Source organism: Eublepharis macularius, chromosome 2, assembly GCF_028583425.1.
Source record: "Eublepharis macularius isolate TG4126 chromosome 2, MPM_Emac_v1.0, whole genome shotgun sequence".
NCBI lineage: Eukaryota > Metazoa > Chordata > Lepidosauria > Squamata > Eublepharidae > Eublepharis > Eublepharis macularius.
This window is the reverse complement of record NC_072791.1, coordinates 70,405,458-70,430,729: the sequence shown is the minus strand read 5'-3', so window position 1 is coordinate 70,430,729 and position 25,272 is coordinate 70,405,458. Positions and strand designations below refer to the sequence as shown.

Here is a 25,272-nt window from a genome sequence, read left to right as displayed (position 1 = left end):
TGTATCATCTACTACCAACATTTATTTCTGTTAAAGCAGATTATAAATCATCAGTACAAATATATAACTTACATTTGCTTGTAAGGCCAAGTTTTAAAAGGAAAATTAAAAATGAGATGGCGTTCATGATTCATCAGAGGAAGAACATGGAATAGCTGTAGTCTAGCCACAAGCTTTCACATAGAACAGTGGGGAGATTAGCTTTTTTTAAAAAAAAAATCGAACATACATAAAATATATAAATGTAGGCTCAGTAGACCTGATTGTAGGTATGGTTACAGTAAACTGTCACAGTACTATAAGAACAATGTAATTGCAGCAATACATGGAAGAACCTATATGTAGTCTAACATCATCTAGCTTGATTCCTTTAAAAAAAGAGAATTTACCAATTATTTTCAAAATAAGACAATACTGCTCTTAAACTACTCTATAATGTGTGTGTGTTTTTATTGGTCATGATTCATGATTGTAGTTGCAATATGCTACTTACAATGAACAGAGAAGAACAAGTAGGGAGTCTCCTCCCAATCCCTACTCCCATATTACTGATCATAAGAATCAGCGATAAATCAATCTTATGTACAATTTTACATCCAACCCACTTTTAGACCTTTGGCAAGATTACTTACAACTCCTCATTCAGCTTTTAATATCTAGAGCTATTTAAAATAATCTAAAATGCATAAAAATAAAGATTTTGGCTTTGTTTTTATATATAATCATCGTGTTACTCAAAATGGAAGCTCATCCTTTTCCACAGACAGTATATGCAGAGCAGCTTTCATGTTTTCCCCTCCCACCCATTCACTACTGTGCCACCATTCCTCTTTCCCCGCCAGGGCTACGGGGCACTCACTGCAAGGCTGAGACCCCTTAAATGATAGTGGCAAGTCAGTTGCTTTTCATCATATAAGGTCATTTGAAGTTCTTTTGGGAAAAGGGCTTCAGGGCTCAGTTCCCATCTTCAGCCTTCCAGAAGTTTCCTTTGTAGTACAGGCTCCCAAGCAAGAAGGAAGGCAGTAAGGATACATTTCCTGGATATTCCCCAATAGTGATGTGGCTGGAGCTTGGAGCCTCTCCCCCATGACTACTCCCTTTCTCTATACCTCACTTTGATTCTATGGGGACATCAGCAACTGAATGTGCTGTTCAGAAGCCCCCTCTGTCCTTTGCCCTTTTCTACCCAAACCCCCCCCCCCAAAACACATACACACAGACTAGAGCACAAGCCACAGGATTGCTTAAAGTTCAATCTCAAAAGTCTTCTGTAATTCACTTGAGAAAGGGTTTGTTGGAGAGGGGTTGGTTCTCTGCTTCGACTTGTTTTCCAGTGCTGCCCACTGTGCTTCAAATGGATCAACCTGCTGGGCAACTGCAGGTGGCTGTATATGCTTGTCCTCTGTGGGCCATTTGGCAGTGTCTACACCATTGAAAGCTGCTGAGCCATTGAGCTGCTGGGCAGGAGGTTTAAAGAAAGGGCTGGTAGTAGCACTGTTAGTTTCATACTGTGGGAATGTCTGCTGCTTTATAAGACCAGGTGATTGATGAGAGAGGGATGCTTGAGGGTGGCTTGCTGTGCCAAACATATTGGCTACCATTTGGGAAGGGGTGATTCCAACCACTGGAACACTGGGACCCGAGTAGGGCATTCCATTCGCTACGGCATATGGCTGAGCAGGGATAAACGTGGGCTGCACCACACCGACGGGCACTGGCTGGGATGCAATGAAGGTGCTGACTGGAAAAGCTGGTGCTGTCTGTGAAACTGCCACGGGAGGCTGAAGGAGTGGCTGAGGAGGTGGCTGCTGTGGCTGCGACTGTTGTGCTCGGACCGTTTTGGAGACTTCCTCCAGCCAGCGATCTGCCTCAGAAGGAGTGCGTCTGTGGTTTGCTTGGAACAGATTCGGTGAGGCTGCCCCAGAACTGGAATTCCATTCAGTACCTGTAAAGGAAAATGTTATTAAGCCAAAATATCAACTGAGTATATCCTTCACCCTTTTCAGATTGCTGCTGTTTGAGAAGGCATCCTAGGGAGTACCTTGACACAACTTCAGCTTCCAACTCCAATCACCTCAGTATATTCACAGATTTTTAAATTCAGAGTTGTATCAGCACTGGGCAAACATCACACCACTGCAATTAATATAGAAGGCTCCTTGAACTGAACTAATACAAATAGATATAAAAGAGCAATAGTCCACTATAAGACTAACAGAATTTGTGGAAGGGTATGAGCTTTCGTGAGTCACAGCTCTCTGAAGAAGTATCTGAAGAAGTGAGCTGAGACTCATGAAAGCTCATACCCTACCACAAATTCTGTTAGTCTTATAGGTGCTACTGAACTATTGCTCTTTTCTACTGCTACAAACAAACTAACACAGCTACCCATCTTGATCTAATACAAGTATGAACTGAGCTCACACAGTCATGGCTACAGTATTAGGCAAAGCACAGATTTCAGTTATAAGAACCACCCTGGATATCAGAAATAAATGGTAGGATGCTTGAAGAGCAGACATTAAGGGGAAAGCTATTAATGGGCTCTTGCTCTCCTTTTGACCCCATCCAAAGTTTCTAGACCCTGACTTAAATAGCCCAGGCAAGCCCAATCTCATCAGATCTTGAAAGCTATGCAGATCAGCCTTGGTTAGTAATTGGATGGGAAACCTGCAAAGAAGACCAAGATCACTATGCAGAGGCAGGCAATGGCAAACCACCTCAGCCTCTTGCCTTAAAAACCCCTGCAGGGGCTGCCATAAGTCAGTTATGACTTGACAGCAATCTCCACCACCATCACCGAAGTTTCTAGACAGGCTTCTCCTCATTCTTAAGCTCAAAAAGGAGAATGCTAGTTATAATAACTGAGCCACAGAAATATGCCATCGCACTGTATTTGGGCCAAAGTTGTAAGATTTATGTGCAGTTGAGTTTGGAAACAGGGATGCACACAATGCATGGCCAATTATCAGATCACAAGACTACATATATGAGAGGGTTGTACTTTCTTCCACATATATGAATCCCACTACCCAAACTCACATTTTGCAAAATCCATACATATAAGCTTGAAACTATACTTACTGACAACTTGTTGCTTTCCTTCTTTCCCTTCCTTCACTTCTACTCTCTCCTTATTCTTTTTATGCAAAGCAGTGTGTTAACCTCTAAATGCTCTGTAATATTCAATACTTAAAATTTCAGTTTATTTGAACTGCTATAATGTCAACAGTATAATGTCTTTCTGGATTCTGATTCATTCCCAAACTCTTCACCTCTTTCCCCAACTGGACTAACCAAGTTCCATGCTTTGTATTGGAAAAAGCATGTGTTGTTATCCCAAGTCCTCAATATCTCATAAACTTCAATAAGGGATTGTCACTTAACCTTAAGGCTACTGGCTTCCATCTCCAGCTAAAGAGAAGCCACACCCAGCTTCAGCTCCTGGTGTCTAGGTACAGTACCTCAGGCAGTACCCAGCTTTGGCTTTCTGAAGGGTCATAGAAGTAAACTTTTTAAAGGGTCAAAAGGAACCCTTGTTACAAAAGCCATACTGATCCTAGAATAAATTACTTCCCCAAACCCTAAAAAAAAATCCCTCTAAATTTAGCTAAATTAGAAATTACTTCTCAAAAACCCCTGTTGATCCAGTAATTTTGAATAAAGCTTACTTTTTCCTAAAACAAAAACTTCATCAAAAAAAGTGTTTTAAAATATGGATCCACTGAGGGACTTCTACAGACAGAAGCGGAGGCCAATTTCTGTCAATTCCTCCCACCCATTGCAGTCCTCTGAGTCACACCTTGCGCTGTTCCTCGGTGACAGGGCCTCCAGCACTGGGAGGGGGGGCGGTAAGAGAGAGTCAGCCTTTGCTGATAAAACCCCTGTGAATCTAAGCCATGAATAAGCTGGTCTACTAGATTTGATAAAAACCCATCTATCCAAACACCACACATTTCACCCCTCTGAAAGTCACACCACAGGATTTGCATCCAGTCTTACCAGCAAGAGTGGCTGCAGCTCCAGTTTTAGCAGCAGCCGGAGCAACAGGGGCATGAGCCCAGGGATTGGTTTCACGAACTGGTATTGCTGTGGGTGCTACAGTAGTTTGAACTGGCTTAGCAGAAAGCACATTGAAGGCAGAGGCAGTGCCATTAACTAAAATGGGAGCAGACAACATCAAGGCTGTTAATTCATGCAAGGCATGCAGATGACTGGGACATTAAAATGAATGCATGATTTCTGCCAACATGCAACACACAATAACATAGTCATTCTTTCATACTGTTAATCTACAGGCTTTTTCCATGGTGCATTTTGGCCAAGAAGTTAATTTTCTGCTAGCTTTGGACTAAGACACCAGAGTGATTTTTCACAACATCGTAGCAGAATGCTAATAGTCTCCATATTTTAGATTCCGATGCAGCTGGATCAGTTTTCCCTTTTCCAACCAAGAAAGTTGTCCTATTTTCAGCACACTGAAAATTCAAACCCAATAATTATGTAGCGATCATGTGCTGCAGCTGAAATGTCCACACGGACAAAGCCGAAGGACTCCATGGATGTTTAGCTTTGAGACACCAGGCACAGCTTGAATATAAAAGTTCTATAATATCTTTGATTCATGCGCATATCCAGAAATGTTCTGGTTGAGGGTATGCTGCAGGGGGCAATCATAAATCAACCGGAAACAGCAGAAACCTAAATATAAATCCAGTATGTTCAAAGATACTTAATTTTTTTAACTGGTTTGGATTTTAAATGCTTAAGTAGGCCCTAAATTATAGGGTGATCATTTACCAATATTCTAGTCATTAACAGGAAAGTTGCACCTGTCCCATTTAGCATTATCTGACTAAAGTTTTGCCCTTTACAAGCAACAGTATTAATGAAGTTTCATTCAGTGACATGGTAGGAAACCAAAAGCCTGAAACAGTCTGAGGAATGACTATGTACAAGTAGAAATGTGCAATCCTGAATTCCTTTACAACCAGAACATTTGGGAATAGCTTAAGTTTTCTGTTGATCTGGTGGGAGGGAGGAGGATGGAACAGTCAGAAATCAACATGGTACTAGAGAATAGTACCCAAATATAGTCTGTATACATTTTATCTAATCTTTTGCTAGTGATTTCTTATTTTTTCTAAGTATTTCAAAAGGTTAGTATCTATATAGGAGGGTGATGCTATGAAGTCTCAAAGAGCATAATCCTAGAATGTAAAGTCATACTTCTGGGATTTAAGACACTTCTATCCCCATAGTATGGTATACCATCAGCTATCTAGAGGACACTGATTTGCTTATAATTGTACCACAAGCCTTTCATTGATTTAGCTCACCTATGTTCTTTACTTTTAAGCAATACAGCAGTGCATAACATTGTGGGGTAGGATTCAGAAATGTGTTGATGAAAGTGATGGCAAGGAAACTATTAATAACTATTACTACACTGGAAGATTTGAGTTAGATTTGCCAGCAAATCATCTCCTCCAGCCTAGATCCCCTAAGATCTAGAAGGCATGTGCTTACTATGTACAGAAGGAAAAATATTGTCATATGTCTAAAGTACTCTGCTAGCTTGGCTTTCGGAGTGGTGACTATCCTTGGCTCAAATTTATAATCTCACCAAAGAGGTGGTTTTACTCCTATTATGCTACTTCAGCCCTTTGGCTCTCTGCAGTGAAGCATTTCTATATTGAGAGGTTTTGGGGTTGAAGCCTGCCTGAGCATTATGCCTCTTCAGTCTTTAGCTATGATCTCAGATTTTAGGAGAGGCTGGAACAGGCACTTGACAGCAGTTATTCAATGCTGAGTAAAAGGTATTCTGCCCATGCTCAGAGGAATACATTATTTCACAGAGGCAAGCTGCAGCAAGGTAGCTTACAATTAATAATTAAAAACTGATATCCAGTTGAGTATGAATGGGCAAATAAAGAAGGCAATTCACAAGCAGTATCAATCTCATCCAGATTTTCTGCCCACTATTCTCACTTATGAAAAGAGTAGCTGGGAATGAGCATGGTCAGTAAGGAGTTAATTACGTCAGGACAACTGCTTCTGATTTCTCTAGAAACCTCTCCTCCCCTACACCCTGCAAAAACTGCTTGCAGAGATTCTGTCTATATAAGGAAAAGGGGCTAGAGACTTTTTTTAAAAAAAAAATAAAAGCTGAGATTTCAAAGAATGAGCATGGTGCATTTCTTAGAGGTCACTGCCTCATATACTCCAGACACTGCAGTTCTGCTTTGATCTTTAAGATATTCTGTCTAATGAAAACAGTTTATAGTATACAACCTGAAATTCTAATCAAATTCTGCCTTCCACCAAAAACCAGGGTGGATTTGATTTAAATCACAATTTAAATCACGATTTAAATCACTAGTCATTAAGGCTTGATTTAAATCATAGTTTTCTACATAAAGACTAATTCTTGCTGGTATAACTTTAATATGCAAGTAGATGCCTGCTTTACCGATAGGTAAAGGAACTTCATTAAAGTATTCCCAAACTGGGTCTCTTTTACGGCCTGCTGCCATTATAGGTTTTTTCCTCCAAGGAAAGAACGTGATAAACCTCAGGTCATACACACAAAAGATCCAAAGACTTGTGCAGTACTGTGCTCAAAAAGTTTCACTTGCATTTTGTACTGCTTGCCCCTCCCTCCTCACACTTAGTTTCTTCTTGTGCAGATCTATTCCACTCCAAACAATCAGAAAAATATTGTTTCTATTCACTGAACTTCTTGAAACTTAGCACTGGAGGGGTTGATTCTGTCTTCATTGGTTTGTAGAACAATAGGATTAAGGTCTTTTTCTCAACTCTGTTCATGTTATAACATTTTTGCTGTGAAGAAGAGGCATGTGATCTCTGCTGAGCTGACACAAATTCAGTTTTGAGAACTGCAAAACCAAGCATCTGTGATAATATCTTGTAGGCAGAGAAACTGCCCAATAATCTTACAAAAACCTCTGGAAGAGCATGACATTGTGAATGGATTAATGGAATTTATTTACCAAAAAAATTAAACATATACAGCCTTATTCTACATAATTAAAAACTAATCTTTATTTCATGATGGAATAACCTTTGGATGGTAATATATTTTCCTCAAAAAGCATTTTATTTAAAAAAATCCGATTTAAATCAAAAAAATCCGATTTAAATAAAAAAAAATCCGATTTAAATTTTAAAAAATTGGTTTTTTTGATTTTTTTTAAAAAAATCATTGATTTTTATCCACCCTGCCAAAAACAATTGGGAATTGTTCCTGATCTAAAGGATCAGGCCAGCTATAGGTTCACATTTGATTGGCTCTGCATTGCTTCTAATTTATGGATGACTCAAACCAACAGTGGCTACTAAACAAAGACTGAAAAACTCATTTCTTTCCCTCTGCCACAACATTAGAGTCACTGCAACATTCAGTGTGAGCTAACAGGCAACAATTTCATATTTTAAAAATATTTATCGACAAATAAAATTTAGTAATAGTATTTTGCTCATTAGTGTGTTTCCTTTTATGTTTTATGTTTATTGTGTTTCCTTTTACGTAATTAGTGTATAGTTGAGTAGTTCGCCTGTTTCCTCCCAAATATTACTTTCCTGCAAACTATAAATGAGTTATACAGAATGACTTCAAATGCAAACAGAAGGGCTGCAAGACAATTTGAGACACTAAAGCAATCACATCGCAGAGAAAGCAGCACTGCATACATAGCAAGCACCACAAATGCTCAAGTGGAGAGAGGACAAACCTTGAACAGCTGGAGACTGTGGTGCAACCGCAGAGACTGGCTTTGTCATGGGGGCAGAGGAGAAAGGGTCTTCAGATGGTGAGCTGAATGCATTTGTAATCTGGGAGCAGAGGGAACTAATGCTATCTGCTTCTCCTTCGACTTCAGGAACTGAAAAAACACAAATTACACAGATATGGAGACAAACGAGAGTGTTCAAATTCCCAGATTTTCCTCTTGCCCACCTCACTATGAGTAACTATACAAGACTGTATTTTCCATTCCACAAATTCATGGTGAAGATCGAGCAAAGAGAGAGTCTACTCTGAAGAACTATAGAAAACAGGAACAAAAAACTGACTGACTTAGAAATTTTATCCCATTGCTCCCAAAAACTTTTTAACAGCAGCCATGCAAACTTCACAATTTTACGTGCAAAAAGAATAGATTTTATTTATTCTGTATAAACATGTCTATGATATGCTGATTTAAGACAAGAAAGTCAGTGAAAAGATGATCAGATCATACATTTTTCTCTCTGAACTGCTCCAAGTTCTTCAAACTACAGGACAATTTATTATAGTTAATATAGCTTTTAGAGCAAGGTATAAATAATATGCCAAAACACTATACAGAGTAAACACGAAAACGGAGTCTTCCAGAACCTTCAAGACAAACAATTTGATTGTAGCATAATGGGCCCTCTTCATCGGATGCTCTAAACAAAGTTCATGCTCCTCAGTGTGAAAATCTAAGGTGCCGTAAGATATAGTGCTTTTGTTCCAGAAGATTAACCTGATTACCTCTCTGGATTATAAAGAGTGGAACCTGAGATCAGAGATAAATAAAACAATGCAGCAAAGGTAGAAAAGTTGGAGCCTTAGTTGAATTTATAACAGGGAAGGGACAAAGGGTAGAGAATGGAATTTTGGAATTACTATGAAGGTTCCTTTTATTTGATGAAAAGGAGGACACTTACAATTGGGTACTCTCCTACCCACAATTCCAGGAAGCAGGACGTAGGTTATTAATTCTGTCTCCAATAGGAAGGGAGTGCCAACTCTCCTCAGTCTGGATACTTCCAAAGCTAATGTAGCTCATCATAGGGTGTCTTATCCAAAATGAACTGTAGCATGTTGCACACGTGAGGTAACAGAATGTAAAAAAGATAAGTCTGAAACAGCAAAGACAAATTATAAATTGAAACAATTTGTGAGAAACCTGGAATGGAATTGATCTCACCCCCCCTGGGGTCCACATTCTTTGAAGAAGTGACCCCTACCCAAAAATAGGGTGGGTCCAGAGTGTCGTCCCCTTCTTCAAATGAAAGGAACCTTCACAGTAAATCTCACGTTCCATTTTCACTTGAAGAGAGGTCTGACAATTCAGATATTACCAAGCAAAACTCCCAAGGTAGGGAGGGAAGAAGAATTTCAGCCGGTCAGAAAGGTTGAGGAATCAGACCACTTGCTGAAGAACCCCATCAACCAAATGCTGCATCAGCCAAGGCAATGGAATCTATTTCATGTCTGATGAACATGGAAGTCAGTGTCCATGCAGAAACTTTATAGATAATAGGGATTGGAACACTGGCACTGAAAGCTGCAGAGATAACTGCACTTCTGACTGAGTGAGCTGTGACGACCACTGGTGTCTGCATACCTTGAGAAGTGTACACCAGAGCTATACATTCAGTAAATCACCTGCTTAGATACGCCCTCCTTCACTACCAGATGGTAAGCCACAAACCGGACATCTTTCTGAAATGAGTGGTATATCCCAGTGCCCATCTAAGCAGCACCAGATCTTTTTTCTGGGTGAGAAGGTTTAGGGCAAAAAGATGATAGGCTGATCTCTTGTGAAGGCTGAACTGATTTTTTGCATAAAGGTAGTATCTGCATGAAGAACCATTTTATCCTTGTGAGAAACATAGAATCCTTTGACTATAGACAGTGCTCCCAATTCTTCTGGCGCAAGTTACTGCCACTAGTAAAAGAACCTTGAGAGTAAGAAAATTTGTTGAAACCTCCCTCAGAATTCAGAGGGTGCTTGTGTCAAGCCTTGTAATACTACATCTAGTCTCCATAATGGCAAACTATGGATGGTGGGCAGATGAGATAGGACAGCACCCTTTAGAAACCACTTGATTTGAGGATGTCAAGACATGATATCCTCCCATTGGAGACAAAGAGGATGCTAGAGTGCCTACATCAGAGCAACATATTAGGTGTTAAACCCTGGATTAGTCCACCCTGGAGGAAGAAAAGTTAACCTGTGGAAAGTTTGTCTCTACTGGGTTGTAGTCTTGTGTCTGCAGCACCTGACATATACTTTCCAAGAGCAGCCATATATAGACATGGGCACGAACAGCATTACGAACAGAAAAAATCCATGAAAAGCCTAATCTGCTGTTCTGGAACAAGCTGTTCATGAGGCCCTATCCTAAACGAACAGGTGGTCATTGCAAGCCTCGATGTATTGTCGAGGGCTTTCACGGCCGGAGAACGATGGTTGTTGTGGGTTTTCCGGGCTGTATTGCCGTGGTCGTGGCATTGTAGTTCCTGATGTTGCCAGCCACAGCTGCTGGCGGAACGTCAGGAACTACAATGCCAAGACCACGGCAATACAGCCCGGAAAACCCACAACAACCATTGCAAGCCTCGTTTGTCAAGCCAGACAGTTTGGCACCTGCAATCAATCCCCTTGGCAACCAGAGGTAGGGAGAGACTGAACTCTGTCTGAACTCCTTCTGGCTTTCCTTCTGGCTTTAATCCTTCAAAGTACTTCCAGCAGAGAGTCCCGTTTTTCCACTGTGAAGAGAAAATGATAGCCAACAGGGAGACCAGTGGATCATGCCTTTCCCGGGGTGCAATCTCTCTGAAACTTGGGGGGTCTTCAGAGAACAGTGAGGACTATGTCCCCTGCAAATTTGGTGGGTATTGGACATTGGGAAGGTCACTTTTGTAACCCCTCAAACTAGCTGCCAGCAGACACTGCTGTTTTTGCCAGGACAGGGCCCTCTAAACTATCAGCTGGCAGGCGGCAGGGGGGAATCCCCCCCTGCTGCCTGCCAGCTGATAGTTTAAAGGGATCTTTAAAGGGCCAGGTAAGTGGGTTTGAGGGGAGGTGTGCTAGTTGGGGGGGGTTGGGGTTGGGGGGGCGTTCTGGCCCCCATGAACAACGAACAACAAACATGTCTGGGAACAGTTCATGTTAGTTCATGTTCGTTGTGCGTTGTTCGTGGATGGCAACGAACAACGAACAGGGTGTTTGGGGGTTTTTTTTGTTCGTGCCCATGTCTAGTCATATATCCTAGTGGCATACTTCTTTCTGAATGCTAGTATAGTGAAAGCCATCTGTTAGGAGAATCCTTTGTCCACCAGAGTTTTCCTATCAATATCCATGTGATCAGACTGAGCCATTCAGGATCTGAAGGAACTATTGGGCCTTGGATCAACATGTTCTGGAAGACAGGCAGTCTCCATAGAGGCAGTTGTGTTGATGCAGGCTGGAGATTCCAGGCCAAGTTGGCGCTATACAAATCAGTTCCACCTTTCCCCCTTTGACCTTTTTTGTAACTTTGGAAATTAAAGGAACAGGAGAGAAGGTGTAGAAAAGTTCTGGAAACCGCAGTACTGGGAGGGCATCTACTTCCTCTGTCAAAGAAAACAGGTACTTGGTGAAGAATCTTGGAAGTTTGTGGAGTTTGAAGAAGGTCCCCTAGGGATTGACTGAATTTTAGAATCAGAAGCTGAAACAGTCAGTCGCTGAGCATCCTTTTCCATTGGATCCAGGCAACTGTGGCTCAGCCAGTCCACTTCTATGGTGAGGGACCCCTAAATGTACTCTTCATGAGTTCATGTTGGTTTCTGCCTATGACGTCAACCTTGTTGCCTCTTGCTGTAGCTTGAACGACCTGATATCCACTCTAGAAGTTCATGCGGGTTGCCATACTGTCTGTCCGAAAACAGATGATGAGAGGGTGACTTTGATTGCTGAAGAAGTTGAAAGCCTGACAAATAGCCCTTAATTCCAGGAGGTTAATCCTGGGGAGGGTGTCTCAGAGAGATTAGTCTCCCTGGACATGTCCAATGGAACGGTGAACCTCCTCCAGCCCCCGCCCCCAGAAATCTTCATTTTGAATTTGCTGCACTGCACAAACTTTTTGAAAAGCTTGAAATCCAAGATGTCCCTCCAATTCCCATTATTTTTGGCATTGTGAAAAAAGTAGAGCAATAGGCTTGTTCTCTGTCAGGTGATTAATTGCATCTGATTATTATTGCATCTTGTTTGGATGCTTGAAAAGTATGGAGATCAGGAACCTGTCACATGAGGATGAGGGAATATGACTCAATATCTGTGAGCAACTATACCTGCTGATCTGATGTGGACTGTACCTCAGGACTAAGTGAAGTTCTGGAATCACCCTCCCATTGGCTGGTTCCTGGAATGAATTCTACTGATCCTTGATGGATTTTCCTGGTCCTAAAGACTGACCAGAGAAGTGGTTTTGATTTTGAGGTCTGTAGCTCTGTCTGTTTTTACTCCAGCGTAATCTTCAAAAGTCAAAAGTCATACTCATATGAGTATAAAAGGACTGAAATCCATGTTCTTGGTCTCCTGTATTCCTTTTTGCTTGAGAAGGACATAGACATTCTATCCTTTGTTTCCTCAAGAATTTCATACAAATTAGCTCCAAAGAGCTTACCATGTACAAAAGGCCAGGTGGCCAAGTTGGCCTTAGTTAGGGTGTCTGTGTCCAATGTTTCAGACACAGGTTCCTCCATGCTCACAGTCCTGGCCAAAAGCTTCATGGAGTCGAGGCTAATACATGAGATGAAAGATGCCGCTCTTTCTAATCTGCTGAGATAAGCTAACAGGCAAGCATTAAGATCTGGAAATTTTGAGGAGGTTGTGTAGCCAAAGGACTGATGCCCTGGCCAAAAGGGATGCAGCAACAGAAGCTTTAATTGCTAGGCTTCATGGGACTGGTGCAATACTGCATCACATCACTCTTGAAGTCCATAGTGTCCTTAAGGTATCCTCCTCTTTCCTTGAGGAGATATACTCCTGAGGCCAGGTTAGCTATAAGGGGATCGACCGCTAGAGTTTTTAGTATTCTAGTAAACTTAGGAGGAAAGGAACAAAGCTTTTTAGAATGGTCAGCATGAAATCTCTGAGACACTGGGGTGGCTTTCATGGCTGCCTTGGTAGGCCAGGGTGGCTGAGCCTTCTTCTGTCCAGTGTTCTATTAAGAATAAAGACACTTCCTGGCAGTATGGGAGAGAGGGACAGTATGTCTGTCTGGACCTCTTCAGGGGTGTCTCCCTCTGTGAGCCCACTGCGCATTATAATAATAATAATAATAACATTCGATTTATATACCGCCCTTCAGGACAACTTAATGCCCACTCAGAGCGGTTTACAAAGTGTTATTATTACCCCACAACAATCACCCTGTGAGGTGGGTGGGGCTAAGAGAGCTCAAGAGAACTGTGACTTGCCCAAGGTCACCCAGCTGGCTTTGTGGAGGAGGGGGGAATCAAACCCGGCTCTCCAGATTAGAGTCCCGTGCTCTTAACCACTACACCAAACTGGTTCATTTATTCGCATTAACAAATTGTTCCATCTATGCCTGCAGTTCTATGGAATTGGAGGTCTCCTCCCACTCTGATTCAGAAACACTGCAGAGGGATCCCACTTGCTGCTTACCACCTTGGAGTGTGCCCTTTACCCAGTAGTATGAGCCCCAGCAGAGTCCCCATGCACTTGTGGACCTCTGCAGTGGGTATCTGGATTTTCCCATCAAAATGCAAATAGATGCCGCCCATTTCAGAGTTTGCAGGGCTCAATGGTTGCTCTTGAGTAGCTATTGCTGAAGAATGGTAAGAAGCACAGGCTTGTGCTGCCCTTTTGCCGTGTTGCTGGGGGATGACCACTGGTTTCTCCCTCAGGGGATGCTACAGTGTCCGATGGAGTAGGTAAGAAAGCCACTGAGGCTATTTCTTCTTCTTCTTTTTTTTAGAGCAGAGAAGAAAACTAGGAAGATAAAGAACCGAAGTGCTCGATGGAGAAACATGGAGCTCTTTCCTTGCTCTACTGTCAGGCAGAAGCAAGAAACAGAACTGAGCCTACTTCCTGCCTCTAGGGATCATGGGTAAGAGAGTACTCAACCATCAGACTGTCACTCTCTCTTCAAAGGAAAATATACCAACCTCTCAGTGGAAGCCTCTTTCATACACAAAGAACAAGTGCACTCAATGCACCCTATGGTACTATGATTATTTAACACAGGATAAAACTTTTGCCTCACCTGAATTTTTCATGGGAAAGTCGGTCTTCCTTTGCACTGTTGATGGCAGTTCATTTATTCGCAAAGAAAGCTGGCGTTTAAATGGGGACATCTTCTGGCTAAGTGCAGGGAAGCCTCTGAACGAGCCTTGCCTAGCAAGTTGCTCTATGGGAGCATGTCTTCGTGGAATAGCATGAGGGTTATTTGACTCTTTGTCGACAGATGCTGCAGCATCAGTGGTAGGAGAGGTTGGGGAACTTGGAGATGGGACTGTATTGCTAGATACAGAACTTGAAGCAGTTGTTTTCACATCTGTTTCAACTGCAAGGTGAAAAAAAGATATATTTAGAAAAATGTTATTAGTTCTTTAACCTTTCTGGATGGGCAAGTGTTATTGTACTCTTCAGAGAGTTGTTGTTATTTTAGAAATCATCCAATAACTATCCTTGATGCAAAATACTAACTTAACTGCAGAAGCTTATTTCCTATGCTCACTGCAGTTTTATCATGGTTAGTGTACATCGTGTAACCAAAAGCTAGTACAATTAATCTTCTGAAGAAGGGAGCTCTGACTCTCAAAAGCTCATACCCTGAAAATCTTGGTCTCTAAGGCACCACTGGATTTAAATCCTGCCACAACTAATCTGTTGTTACTGACTGCTTAAGTTTATATCTCAGTATAAACATGATTGGATCCACACATGAACACAAAGTGTCTTAGGTAATCAGATTGCTGGTCTGTCAAAGTCAGTATTGTCTACTCTGGTAGCAGCTTTTGAGGATCTCAGATTAAGGTCTTTCACATCACCTACTACTTGATCCTTTTAATGAGAGATGCTAAGGATTAAACTGGGGATATTTTGTGGCAAGCAAGTGATCTACCACTGAGCCATGGCCCCTTTCCACACTTTACAACTGATTTATTATGCAGATTAAATCCACCTCTATATTATCCTTGAACTCCAGCAACCGTTCAACCAAAGTAAATATCAAATTCTGGGAGACTGATGATCCAAACCTTTTCTGTTGAGACTCGCTTGCAAGAGCTTCCAAGAGCTCATTATGATAAACAAAAATGACCTCCTGGCCTATGAATTCAGAGACCTTGTGCATATACACACTACTCAACTAGCTTTTCTGTTGGGCTAATGCATAAGGTACTGTGCAAACAGAACAAAGCTGATTCATAGCTGAAGAGTTGCACTCCATTTCTCTCTTCAGTCCCACCACTGCTGCTAGATTAATCATTAGCAAAGTCCTTCAACAATTCCAAGGTGTGCACCATCATTACCCTTCAATAGCTGAATGTGACCATATCCATTCTGGCATTCACAATAATTATCTAACACTGTGTGCACCAGTACCATTGTGCCGCATGAGAAGAATCAAGGAGATGATGTACCTTGGGTTGCCAAAATTCAACTGGATTTGATCTATTTTGATACGATTAAAATTTTAATATTTATAAAAAATGCTAAAACATGGTTTGCGAAACTGCCCCATTAGACAGCTATGTGTTCTACCACAATTACTTTTCAGCTACATGCTTAAGACAGCAACAGCAGTGACAGCAAAGAGAGCAACAGCACTGAAACGTTGTATAGAAGCATTCTGAATTGTCTGTTGAAAGGGTAATTAACAAGGAACAGCTCCATGACCTGCCTTTCTATTCATCTTTTTAATTAACCACAGGACAATGAAAATTCTCAGTCTTTCTAAAAAACTCCTTAACTAAATCCATGTCTGTGGCTCATCCCCCTAAAGTATACAACCTGGGTTTAATCATAATATAAAAAGCTTTTAAACTAACATATGAAAAGCAAATGTGTATAAGCTCTTCAACATCCACCACCACCAAATGTTTTGAAACTCAAGTGTGAAAGTACAAACAGGTCCTGCAGTATACTTGAGAAACACGCAAGAAACCCTGTGAGATCCCACTTCTCTGACGGTTGCAGAGGGAAGCAGAGGGGACAGTGGTGCTACTTTTTTCAACCACACACCCCTGCCATCATCTCACACAGCAACTTTGTCAAACATTTTACTCTGTTTGAAATATAAGAATCCCAGCAGTATTTCATGTTCAAAAGCTCAAAATGTTATCTCAAAATAAACTGTTACCCACCCAAGTATTATTCTTAATCTCACTGTGCTTTCTGAGCACTCATAGCACAATCTCATCTGGTAGGTACTGGTTTGTGTTCATTACAGTCACTCACAGCTTTTCACAAGGCAAAACAGGAAGAGTGTTCTACAGCTACAGTAATACAGAGAAATATTTCATCAGTAAATTCTCTCAGTGATGGTATCTGGGAGCGGGGCTCATCAACCACCACACATATAAAAGGGAGATGAGACGACATAAGTGTTGTGTGATCCCAGTGGCATTTTGCAGGTGAAATAACAACTTGAGAAAGTACTTGATGCACAACAGTACAGACCACATTCCAAATGGACAGAGTAGCTTTCCATCACCTTTGGTGTCCTGTATCTGTCTCATGACTTCCTCTCTTTCTGCCTGCTCCGTTGCTGTTGTAACCCGGAATGATCCCTCTCTTGTAAATGTGGTTCTGCTGGCATCAAAGGTGGCAGTCACTCCACACTCCTTCTCTCTCTTTTGCTTTCGCTCCAAGCAGGCTGCAAATGCACAGCCAACAGCATGACTCAACCTCTCCCCCTGAAAAATATGATGCATCTTTTAGATACAAAAACCAAAATACATCTCTTCTGAATACTGTCAAATGATAGCCGGCATTCAACACACTGCACACACTTTTTCTGTAAAATGTCATCAGGAAGAGTCAGCGTAACTACCACACGAAGGTATAAAGCACAAGCTAAAGATTAAACTCCTTGGATGTACATGTGATTACCAATATATAGTAACTAAAGAGATATTTCAATATATCATGCAGGTAGCATTTACAAGAACACTGGTGCTATAAAACCAATACAATTTTTTAAAAGAGTTCAGTAAAAAGAATTATGATCCATGTTTGTGTTGAGGGACACACAGGACAGGCACTATATGTGCCACTGTAACATTTCCAATTTCAAATATTATAGCTTTGTGAATGCTCAGATTGTTCATGTGATGCTACATTTTCTTTTCATAAGAAAAACAAGGTTGCACCTACCTGTAACTGTTGTTCATTGAGTGTTCTTCTGTGCAGGCACACATGGGAACTGTGCATGAGCAGGCCTGCCACGCATGTATCAAAGCTCCAAAAGGCACAAGACGCTCACCTGGCCTTTTTGCGTGCTTTTTGAGTGGATGCAGCTATAAAAGGTGGGGCGAGCGGATCCCTCCCTCAGTTCACTAAGCTGCCAGTGAAGAAGGAGAAATGAGCATATTTAAAGAGCACACGGTGGGGAAAGGAGAGAGGGATGTGTGTCTGCACAGAACACTCAATAAACGACAGTTACAGGTAGGTGCAACCCTGTTTTCATCGTTGTGTCTTCTATGCAGTCCCACATGGGAGATTAGCGAGCTAACTTATCCAAGAGGTGGGCGTGTTGCTCTTTAACATCATCTTCGCAGACACCTGGATCAAGGTGGAATGGCACTGCTGATTTCATTAGATCTTTCGGCAGCGTTCAATATGGTCGATTATGATCTTCTGACCCACCGCCCCGCCAATGTGGGAATTGAAGGGATGACATTACAGTGGCTTGTCTCCTTCCTCCATGGTCGGGGACAGAGGGTGGCGCTAGGGGAGAAGTTGTCATCCTGCTATCCACTACTGTGTGGTATGCCACAGGGGAAAATACCCTCCCCGTTATTGTTCAACATCTATGTGCGCCCCCTCGCCCAGCTGGTGCAAAGTTTTGGCCTTGGGTGTCATCAGTACGTTGATGACACCCAGCTATACCTGTTGATGGACGGCCAGCCTGGATAGGCCGCGGATGTCCTGGAGCATGCTTTTGAGCTGTGGCTGGATGGTTGAGGCAGAGTTGGCTGAAGTTAAACCCCTCGAAGATGGAGATCCTGTACTTGAGTTGCAGGAGTGTGGATTTGGGGCCCAGGCTTCCTACATTCGATGGGGCGGTGCTTACACCTGCTCTGAGAGTTAGGAGCCTGGGGGTGATCCTTGATGCCTCCTTGAAAATGGAGGCCCATGTCATGGCGGTTGCCAGGTCGTCGTTCTTCCATCTCCAACAGACCAGACAACTCGCCCCCTATCTTTCGACCTGCGACTTAACTGCAGTGGTCCAGGCAACGGTCACCTCTAGGTTAGACTACTGAAATGCGCTCTACACAGGGCTTCCCTTGAACTTGATCCGGTGGTTACAACTCGTCCAAAATGTGGCAGCGCATGTCATCACCAGAGTGTCTTCTAATGCACACGTTACACTGGTATTGCGTCAGCTGCATTGGTTACCAGTGGAGTACTGGATCAGATTCAAGGCCCTATGCAGACTGGGACTGGCATATCTGTGGGACAGCCTCTCCCTATATGAGCCCCAGAGGACGCTTCAATCCAGCAACAAATAGCTGTTAATGGTCCCTAGCCCCAGGGAGGCCCACCTAGCGTCGACCGGGGCCAGGGCCTTTTTGGTCCTGGCTCCAACCTGGTGGAACGCTCTGTCTAAAGAGACTAGGCCTGGCCGGATTTGTTATCCTTCTGCCGGGCCTGCAAGACACAGCTGTTCTGCCAGGCGTATGGTTGACACTGGTTGGGCCTCCCCACCGGCCAACTAGAGGAAACCATGCCCCCCCTACCCACCCAGCCTGTCAAATTTAGAGATAGTTGGGTTGTGGTTATTGAAGAAGTCTGCTGCTGTGTTTTTTAAATATTTATGTGGTTTTATTGGTTTTAAAGTTTTAGCCAAAATTGGAGGTACCGAGGAGGCCCATTCTGGGTGTTGCGGCCCTTTATTAATGGTCTTAGAGACTTCAGAGTCCGAAACACCATGGATGGCTGATTCCCATAATGCTGCTTTTAGGCGTGATGCCTTCTCATGCCTGGCTTTCAGTGTTAACTGTTTGCAGATGCCACAGCATAAGGTATCGTGTGCCTCTCCTAGGCACATTAGGCATTTATTGTGCCCATTGGATTGGGCCATCTTGGAACTACACTTGAGACACTTCTTGAAAAGTGTCTTTGAAGACATCTTCTCACTTTCTATCTTCTTTCTCAGATTCAAAGAGGCGCTTGAAGCACATCCTTCTTCAGAGGCGGCTAAAGAAGAACTGAGGGAGGGATCCACTCGCCACACCTTTTATAGCCGTGCCCACTCAAAAAGCATGTGAAAAGGCCAGGCAAGTGTCTTGCGTCTTTTAGAGCTTTGATATGTCCATGGCAGGCCTGTGCATGCACAGTTCCCATGCGGGACTGCACAGAAGACACGACGATGAACTAAGACTTCTCTACCCAAAGGACTCACATATGAACACAGTTTGTGTAGTTAGTTCTGACCTGAAACCCATAAGGGGCTTTCTTTAAAAAAAAATCCTGGAGACTGTGCACCTCTTCTTTCTGTGGTTCAAAAGCAACTTACTGTGTCCTTTACAGCCATAAAGCAATGACATATCCAGCGGCGTGTAGTGCCATCCCGACAGATGTAAGAAAAAGCCCTGTCAAAATTTCTATCTGGAGCGCAGAAAGAAACCTTCTCTATTGTCTGATCAACTATAAGGTCCTAGAAAAAGGAGATACCAAAAGGAGAATCTTAGAAACATTAGCATTATAGGAACATGGAATGTATTGCCAGAAACTTCTCTTTCTCCCTCTGTTAGAGGGGGCTGAAACTTTTTGCAATTAAGGAACAAAATCACCTCAACATTCAGAGCAAAAGATCAACAAAAAGCAGGAATAAGAAAGATGATTTTTATAACTCAAAAATACAACTTAACATTACTGATGACAAGTTGATAATCCATAGCTTCCATAGTCCAAATACTGGCAGTTGTGAGTCCTTTATTAGGAAGTGCTATACACAAGATCTCACAATATGTAAATACACACACGCACACACAGAGGAGCACCCTGAGCCACTGTTTTAATGAACTGGCATAAATCAATGTATGGGTCACTCCTGGATTCCTGGCAGCTGTTCACATCTATTATTTCCCTTTCTGAAACACATCTCTAAGAAGCTTCTTTAGTCTCCAAAATGTTTGCCTGCTATTTTTTCCTAGCATCCTGCCTATTCTTGCAATATACCTTAAAGGCTCCATCTTTTTAAAAAAGCTGTATTTGATTTGATTGTGTATTCATCCACATTTGGCTGTAGAGCCAGACACTGTTCTATCAGTATTTTACCTGCTCACAGAAAGCAGATTCATCATCCATCTGTCTTTCCAGGCAGTTAAGCCCTTCCCTCAAAAACCCTAAATGAGTCTGTATCTCACACACACATAAACATGGATAGAAGTACCTATAAATATGAACCCTAAAGAGATTTAACTTTAGAAGTCTATGCATGTGTGTCCTTAGGGTTAGTTTATTTTCAAATTCCTTGGAGACTTAATATTTGGAATCTTGTACTAACACAGCCAACCACCAAGGGGCAACATCATATTCTGCTTCCAACTAGAACAAGCATATTGCCATCTAAGATGGTACAGTTAAGTACTAATTTTTAGAATATCCGCACAAAATTCTAGTATTAGATCAGTTATTTCATCAAAACATAACTGAGACCAAAATATCCCATACAGGGCAAGTATCTATTAGCAGCACCAGAATTAAGAGCCCTTTATGTATATTCAGTGCAAGTGACTACAGAAGTGCAAGGCTCCCAAAGTGCTAAATCTGCCCTATTAAACCATGGTTGGCAGATAATTTAAACACCTACAAACAGTAGCACAACGATAGTTTGTCTACATTATAACACTATATTAGTAATCTTTACAGAAATTCTGCAGGTGTCCCCCCTCCCTGCATACTGCAAATGACTGGCTGAGGGTGTGAGAGTATGATTGCTTAGGGCTATTTGGGCAGTTCACAGATGGCAGCTGAGCTAGGGACTTTCCAGCTCTCTGATGGATGACAATTTTTTGTATAATGTCTTCCAACTTAGATATAAATAATTTTTCCAGCTGCTCCTGAGGATCCAATACTTCTCATGCTGAGAACCAAGGCAAGAAGGATACAGTTGTACTTTTGGCACAGTGTCCAAAATCGTGCCAGAAAAGTGTTTGCTCATGCCCCCTTTAGTGCCGCAAGGCATGATATAATTAAGGTTCTCCTTGTATTTGACAAAAAATGACAGCTACAACAGTAGCAAGTTATATAGTTGCCATTACTCAAACTCTGCAGGTCTTTCTGATAACAGCAAAGAATGGATGCAGTTCCCACCCAATTGAAATCACTGGCAAGACCCTACCACCTCACTCCAATCTGAAAGATGCTGACTGGATACTTTTTAATAAACTAGGGGAAAGTGCAAGGTGGGCTGACTGTAGCTTGCATTCGAAGTACAAAAGCACGTCTGTGTGTATGTGTGTGTGCGCGCATGTGTGTGTGTGTGCGTGCACATGTGTTTAAAGTGCTATCAAGTTGCAGCTGACATATGACAACGTAACCCCATAGTTTTCAAGGCGAGGGACAAACAGAGATGGTTTGCGATTGTTTGCTTCTGCATAGCACTAACCTGCAGCCCTGCACTAACTAGGGCTGACCCTGCTTAGCTTCTGAGATTGGGCTAGCCTGGGCCATCCACATCAGGGCAAAGTCTCCTACATGGCAGGAAGTCAAAAGTCTTTTGAACATCATCCTTTACATCCAAAAGTAGGGTTAAACTTATTTGAACATTAAACTACATGCACACATGCAGAAACTCACACCTTCGGGGTAAGAATTCAGGTGTAATGTGACAAGACTCTTTCCTTTCAATTAAAAAAAAAACTTATTTAGAGCTTAAGGAAAAGGCATGAATTGAAAAATGGTTGGCTTTCAGAATATTATAGCCATTACCCTCTTACAGATTCGAAATATTCTCTAAAACTTAAAATATGGGGGTGGGGACTGGCAAAACTTGGATGCATACCACATTCCTATATGCAGGACTTTCTCCCTTAGCCACATCTACAAGAAAAGAAATTCTTGCCTAAACTCAGTTTATGGGTGATACAAGAGCACTTTTCAAACAGAAGGAGAGAAAAACACCTAATTTTAAATAGTTAATTATATGAAGTGGGAGGGAAGGTGGCATGGCCCAATCGCATCAGATCCCCAAAGCTAAGCAGGTGCAGTACTTGGATGGATGACAACCAAGAAAGCCTCTGAGCTTGCTCTGACAGCCCCGTGCTGGAGTCATCATAAGTCAACTGCAACTTGACAGCATACAGAGACACAATTATATGATGTAGAGCTATAAAAAGCCAAAAATAAAACTGCAATGATAAATTGAGCTATATGCACAGGTATCTCTTAAGTATTCACATATTCAAAACTTGTATCAAGAGGAAGCTGCAAAGGAGACGATTATATCTCAGCACCATAGCAGATTATTTAGTAATATTAGTGACAGGTTCCTCCACAGGAACATCTAACCTTAGTTTTCTCATCCACAACTCTGAGTCCATCTGCTGAAACCCAAAGGACTGCTTTAACTGCCTTCTTTCCGCTCTTTTAGGGAAGAAAAGAAAAACAGTATTATTGTAGCACTGTCAAGTCAGGCTGAATGCAGACTTCCTTCTCCAGGAAACACAAAAGTCAGTGTGCAGATGATATCCAACTTCAGCAGGAGCACCCAAAGCCAGATATTCTGAACTACAAAATCTCCAGAGAATCAAGCTGAAGCCAGTCTTTCAAGAACACAATGCAAAAGGAAGAGAGAAAGAATAGAAGAGGATGAATTGAGTATGTTAATATATTCATATAAAAGGCAAAGAATTCAAGATTAAATTCTTTACCTGTTCAAACACACCCCCCCCCAAAAAACCCATCAGTTAAGGAGGATGCTTAAGGAGTTACACCACAGGTAGCTTTTATTACAACTTTTAGCAACTTCATCTTTTCATCACCCCCAATGTTCTGTTCCAATGTTCATCATTATGTACCATCAAGTAGAACACTGCTTTATGCTCTTGTTCATATCACACAGGCCCTTGACAAGATGCAGTCATTAGCAATATGAAGCATTTTAAGATCACAGGGTTTTTGGACCTCTACAACAGGGCATTTAGAAGAAATTCTGCAAGTGGTGAATAGGGGCCTAGAGGGGCAGAATTCTGACTGCTACCAAACCTCTTCCGGCCTTCTAATGTATCCCTGCTCACCTCAATGACACCCTAACCCCTATTCAATTCTTACTTCCTCATTCCCAAATAGATGCAAACGTGCACAGAGCCACACATCTTGGGATAGTTATTAGGCTGCTGGAAAGAAGGGCAGCAGGTTGCATGCCCTGTTGCTAGACCTCCCCCCTTTTTCTCAGCCTTAAAAAGAGAGAAATAGTAGTTTCCAGCTAGTCTACAAGACTTTAAATACCATCTTGCAGTTTCTCAAGAGTGTGATGCACTTGTTTCCTTCCATATTTTGCTATGTGAAAACTAGTCACTAGTACAACAGTAGCAGGTACCTAAAGGATGTCTTTAGGGAGAAGCTACACCATTTTCTTATGACGTGCTGTTTAAGACAAAGGCCTTGTTGTTCTAGGCAAAGTCCAAACACAAGTATCTCAAATGCCTGACAATCCTAGAAATGGCTTTTTAAAAGTGTTCCACTTGTTTTTGGTATTATTCTTGGTATTATTCTATTGTTTTACAAGTTGGTGGAAAGATGCAGTATACTCTTTAAGTAAATCAAAAATCCTGTTAAGAATATAACATTTTCATTACTAAGCTGGAACTATCGGCAGCCTTGAGCAGTAAATTATACCATTTGATCCTTCTATAAAGAGTTTTTATCAGACTGTATATCTTCATTCATCTCAGTTCACCTAGGAATAAGCAGACATTATGGGATTCTTAAGCTATTGAGGGAAGGGGTGACAGGAAAACTTGTATGCCATCTCCCAAGGACAGCTGAAGATGAAGCTTCCAAGTTTTGAAGGAATTCTGACAAATGACAATGTTATACGAGGGATGTAACTCCTTATAGCTCAGACACAAGGAGGCATTAAACTTACTTTTCCAAAGAAGCCTTTGAAGAACTTCCTTTCCTGGAGGAACAGGGGGGACAAGTCGAACGCTATTACTGTAGGTAGCTAAAATGTCCCAAAGATTCAAACCCACACAGATATACAAGAAATGGGGATTGGAAAAAGAAGTAGGGAATGCTTAGAATTGTCTGAAAAGGATGAGATAAGCAAATGTGAAACAAATCCCATGAAAATGCAAATAAAAGGCATTCCACGGGCTTTTATTAGAAAGATAGGCTACAGCTCTGAAATTGGTGGGGGGAAGGAAAGAAAAAAAATCAGACCGAATTTCATGCAAAATATTTACTTCATTTTGTTGATCCCCTTAATTTTAGTAGGTTATAAACCAAACTTGGCAGTAGGGATACAGAGCTAGGAACCAACACATTAGAAAAATTCAAAATGATCTGCCAGAGATGCAATTAACAGCTAAAACAGCATAAAACCAAAATAATATATTGTGCAGCTTTATCTTTTAGTTGTTATCAAGAGTTTTATGTTCATACAGTTGTACAATTAATTTTCCAAACCCGGCTGCAGTGAGAATGTAGATAATCTTTATGACAATATTTATTTTGAAATTTGGATCCATTCAGTAACTGACAATGGAACTCTGTAGCATTTAAATGCATTTTCTCCACATTCTGTTGCATATGAGAAAAAGAACATTATGTCCACACCCTGGCAGCAAAGAAAATACGTATTTTTATATTATATATGCAAGAAGCGTAGATTAACAGGAACTGAGCGCACACATTTTGATAGCAATTAAATGTGGCAGCTTTATATTTTATATGTAATTACTATTAGGGACAGGACAGTCGATAATTTCAGGAGAAGAAAAAGGTCCAGGCTTTTTTTTCTGACAGTCTTCAAAGAATGTCACTTGAAATTGGTCTTGTAACAGCTACCACCATTAGCTACCATGTGTGTGCAGTGGCTTGCAACGTAAATATTCTCCAGTGTTACCCCACACCATCATACACATCTACACAAAGCATCCACAGTCTTTTAGAGAAAGTTACCTACAACTTGTCACATGGTTATGGAAGCAACAGTAGACTTCAAGTCTGCTTCAAAGGTGGGCATGCCTTGGCATTCAAAGCTCCCCTTCACTTAAGCAAATTCCATTTACTAGTTAGTTCATATGCATGG

The 25,272-nt window shown here is 41.7% G+C and overlaps 1 protein-coding gene across 8 annotated transcripts in view; it reads right to left on the bottom strand.

Annotated features, from left to right (window-relative positions):
* Nucleotides 1-4: 4 nt before the first annotated feature.
* The window catches only part of NUMB (NUMB endocytic adaptor protein), a 110,670-nt gene continuing 85,402 nt past the window's right edge, over nucleotides 5-25,272 (bottom strand). For 5 of the 8 annotated variants that reach the window (XM_054971033.1, XM_054971034.1, XM_054971037.1 and 2 more), the window contains exons 4-11: nucleotides 24,106-24,138; nucleotides 22,527-22,601; nucleotides 19,528-19,668; nucleotides 16,501-16,702; nucleotides 14,047-14,346; nucleotides 7,755-7,904; nucleotides 4,003-4,158; nucleotides 5-1,945 (exon numbers count right to left, since the gene is read on the bottom strand). In XM_054971033.1, coding sequence (XP_054827008.1) covers nucleotides 1,245-1,945; nucleotides 4,003-4,158; nucleotides 7,755-7,904; nucleotides 14,047-14,346; nucleotides 16,501-16,702; nucleotides 19,528-19,668; nucleotides 22,527-22,601; nucleotides 24,106-24,138 — 1,758 coding nt within the window. In that variant the 3' untranslated portion in view covers nucleotides 5-1,244. The remainder of the gene's footprint in view (nucleotides 1,946-4,002; nucleotides 4,159-7,754; nucleotides 7,905-14,046; nucleotides 14,347-16,500; nucleotides 16,703-19,527; nucleotides 19,669-22,526; nucleotides 22,602-24,105; nucleotides 24,139-25,272) is intronic. The other 3 variants (XM_054971039.1, XM_054971038.1, XM_054971040.1) reach the window with 3 other exon arrangements.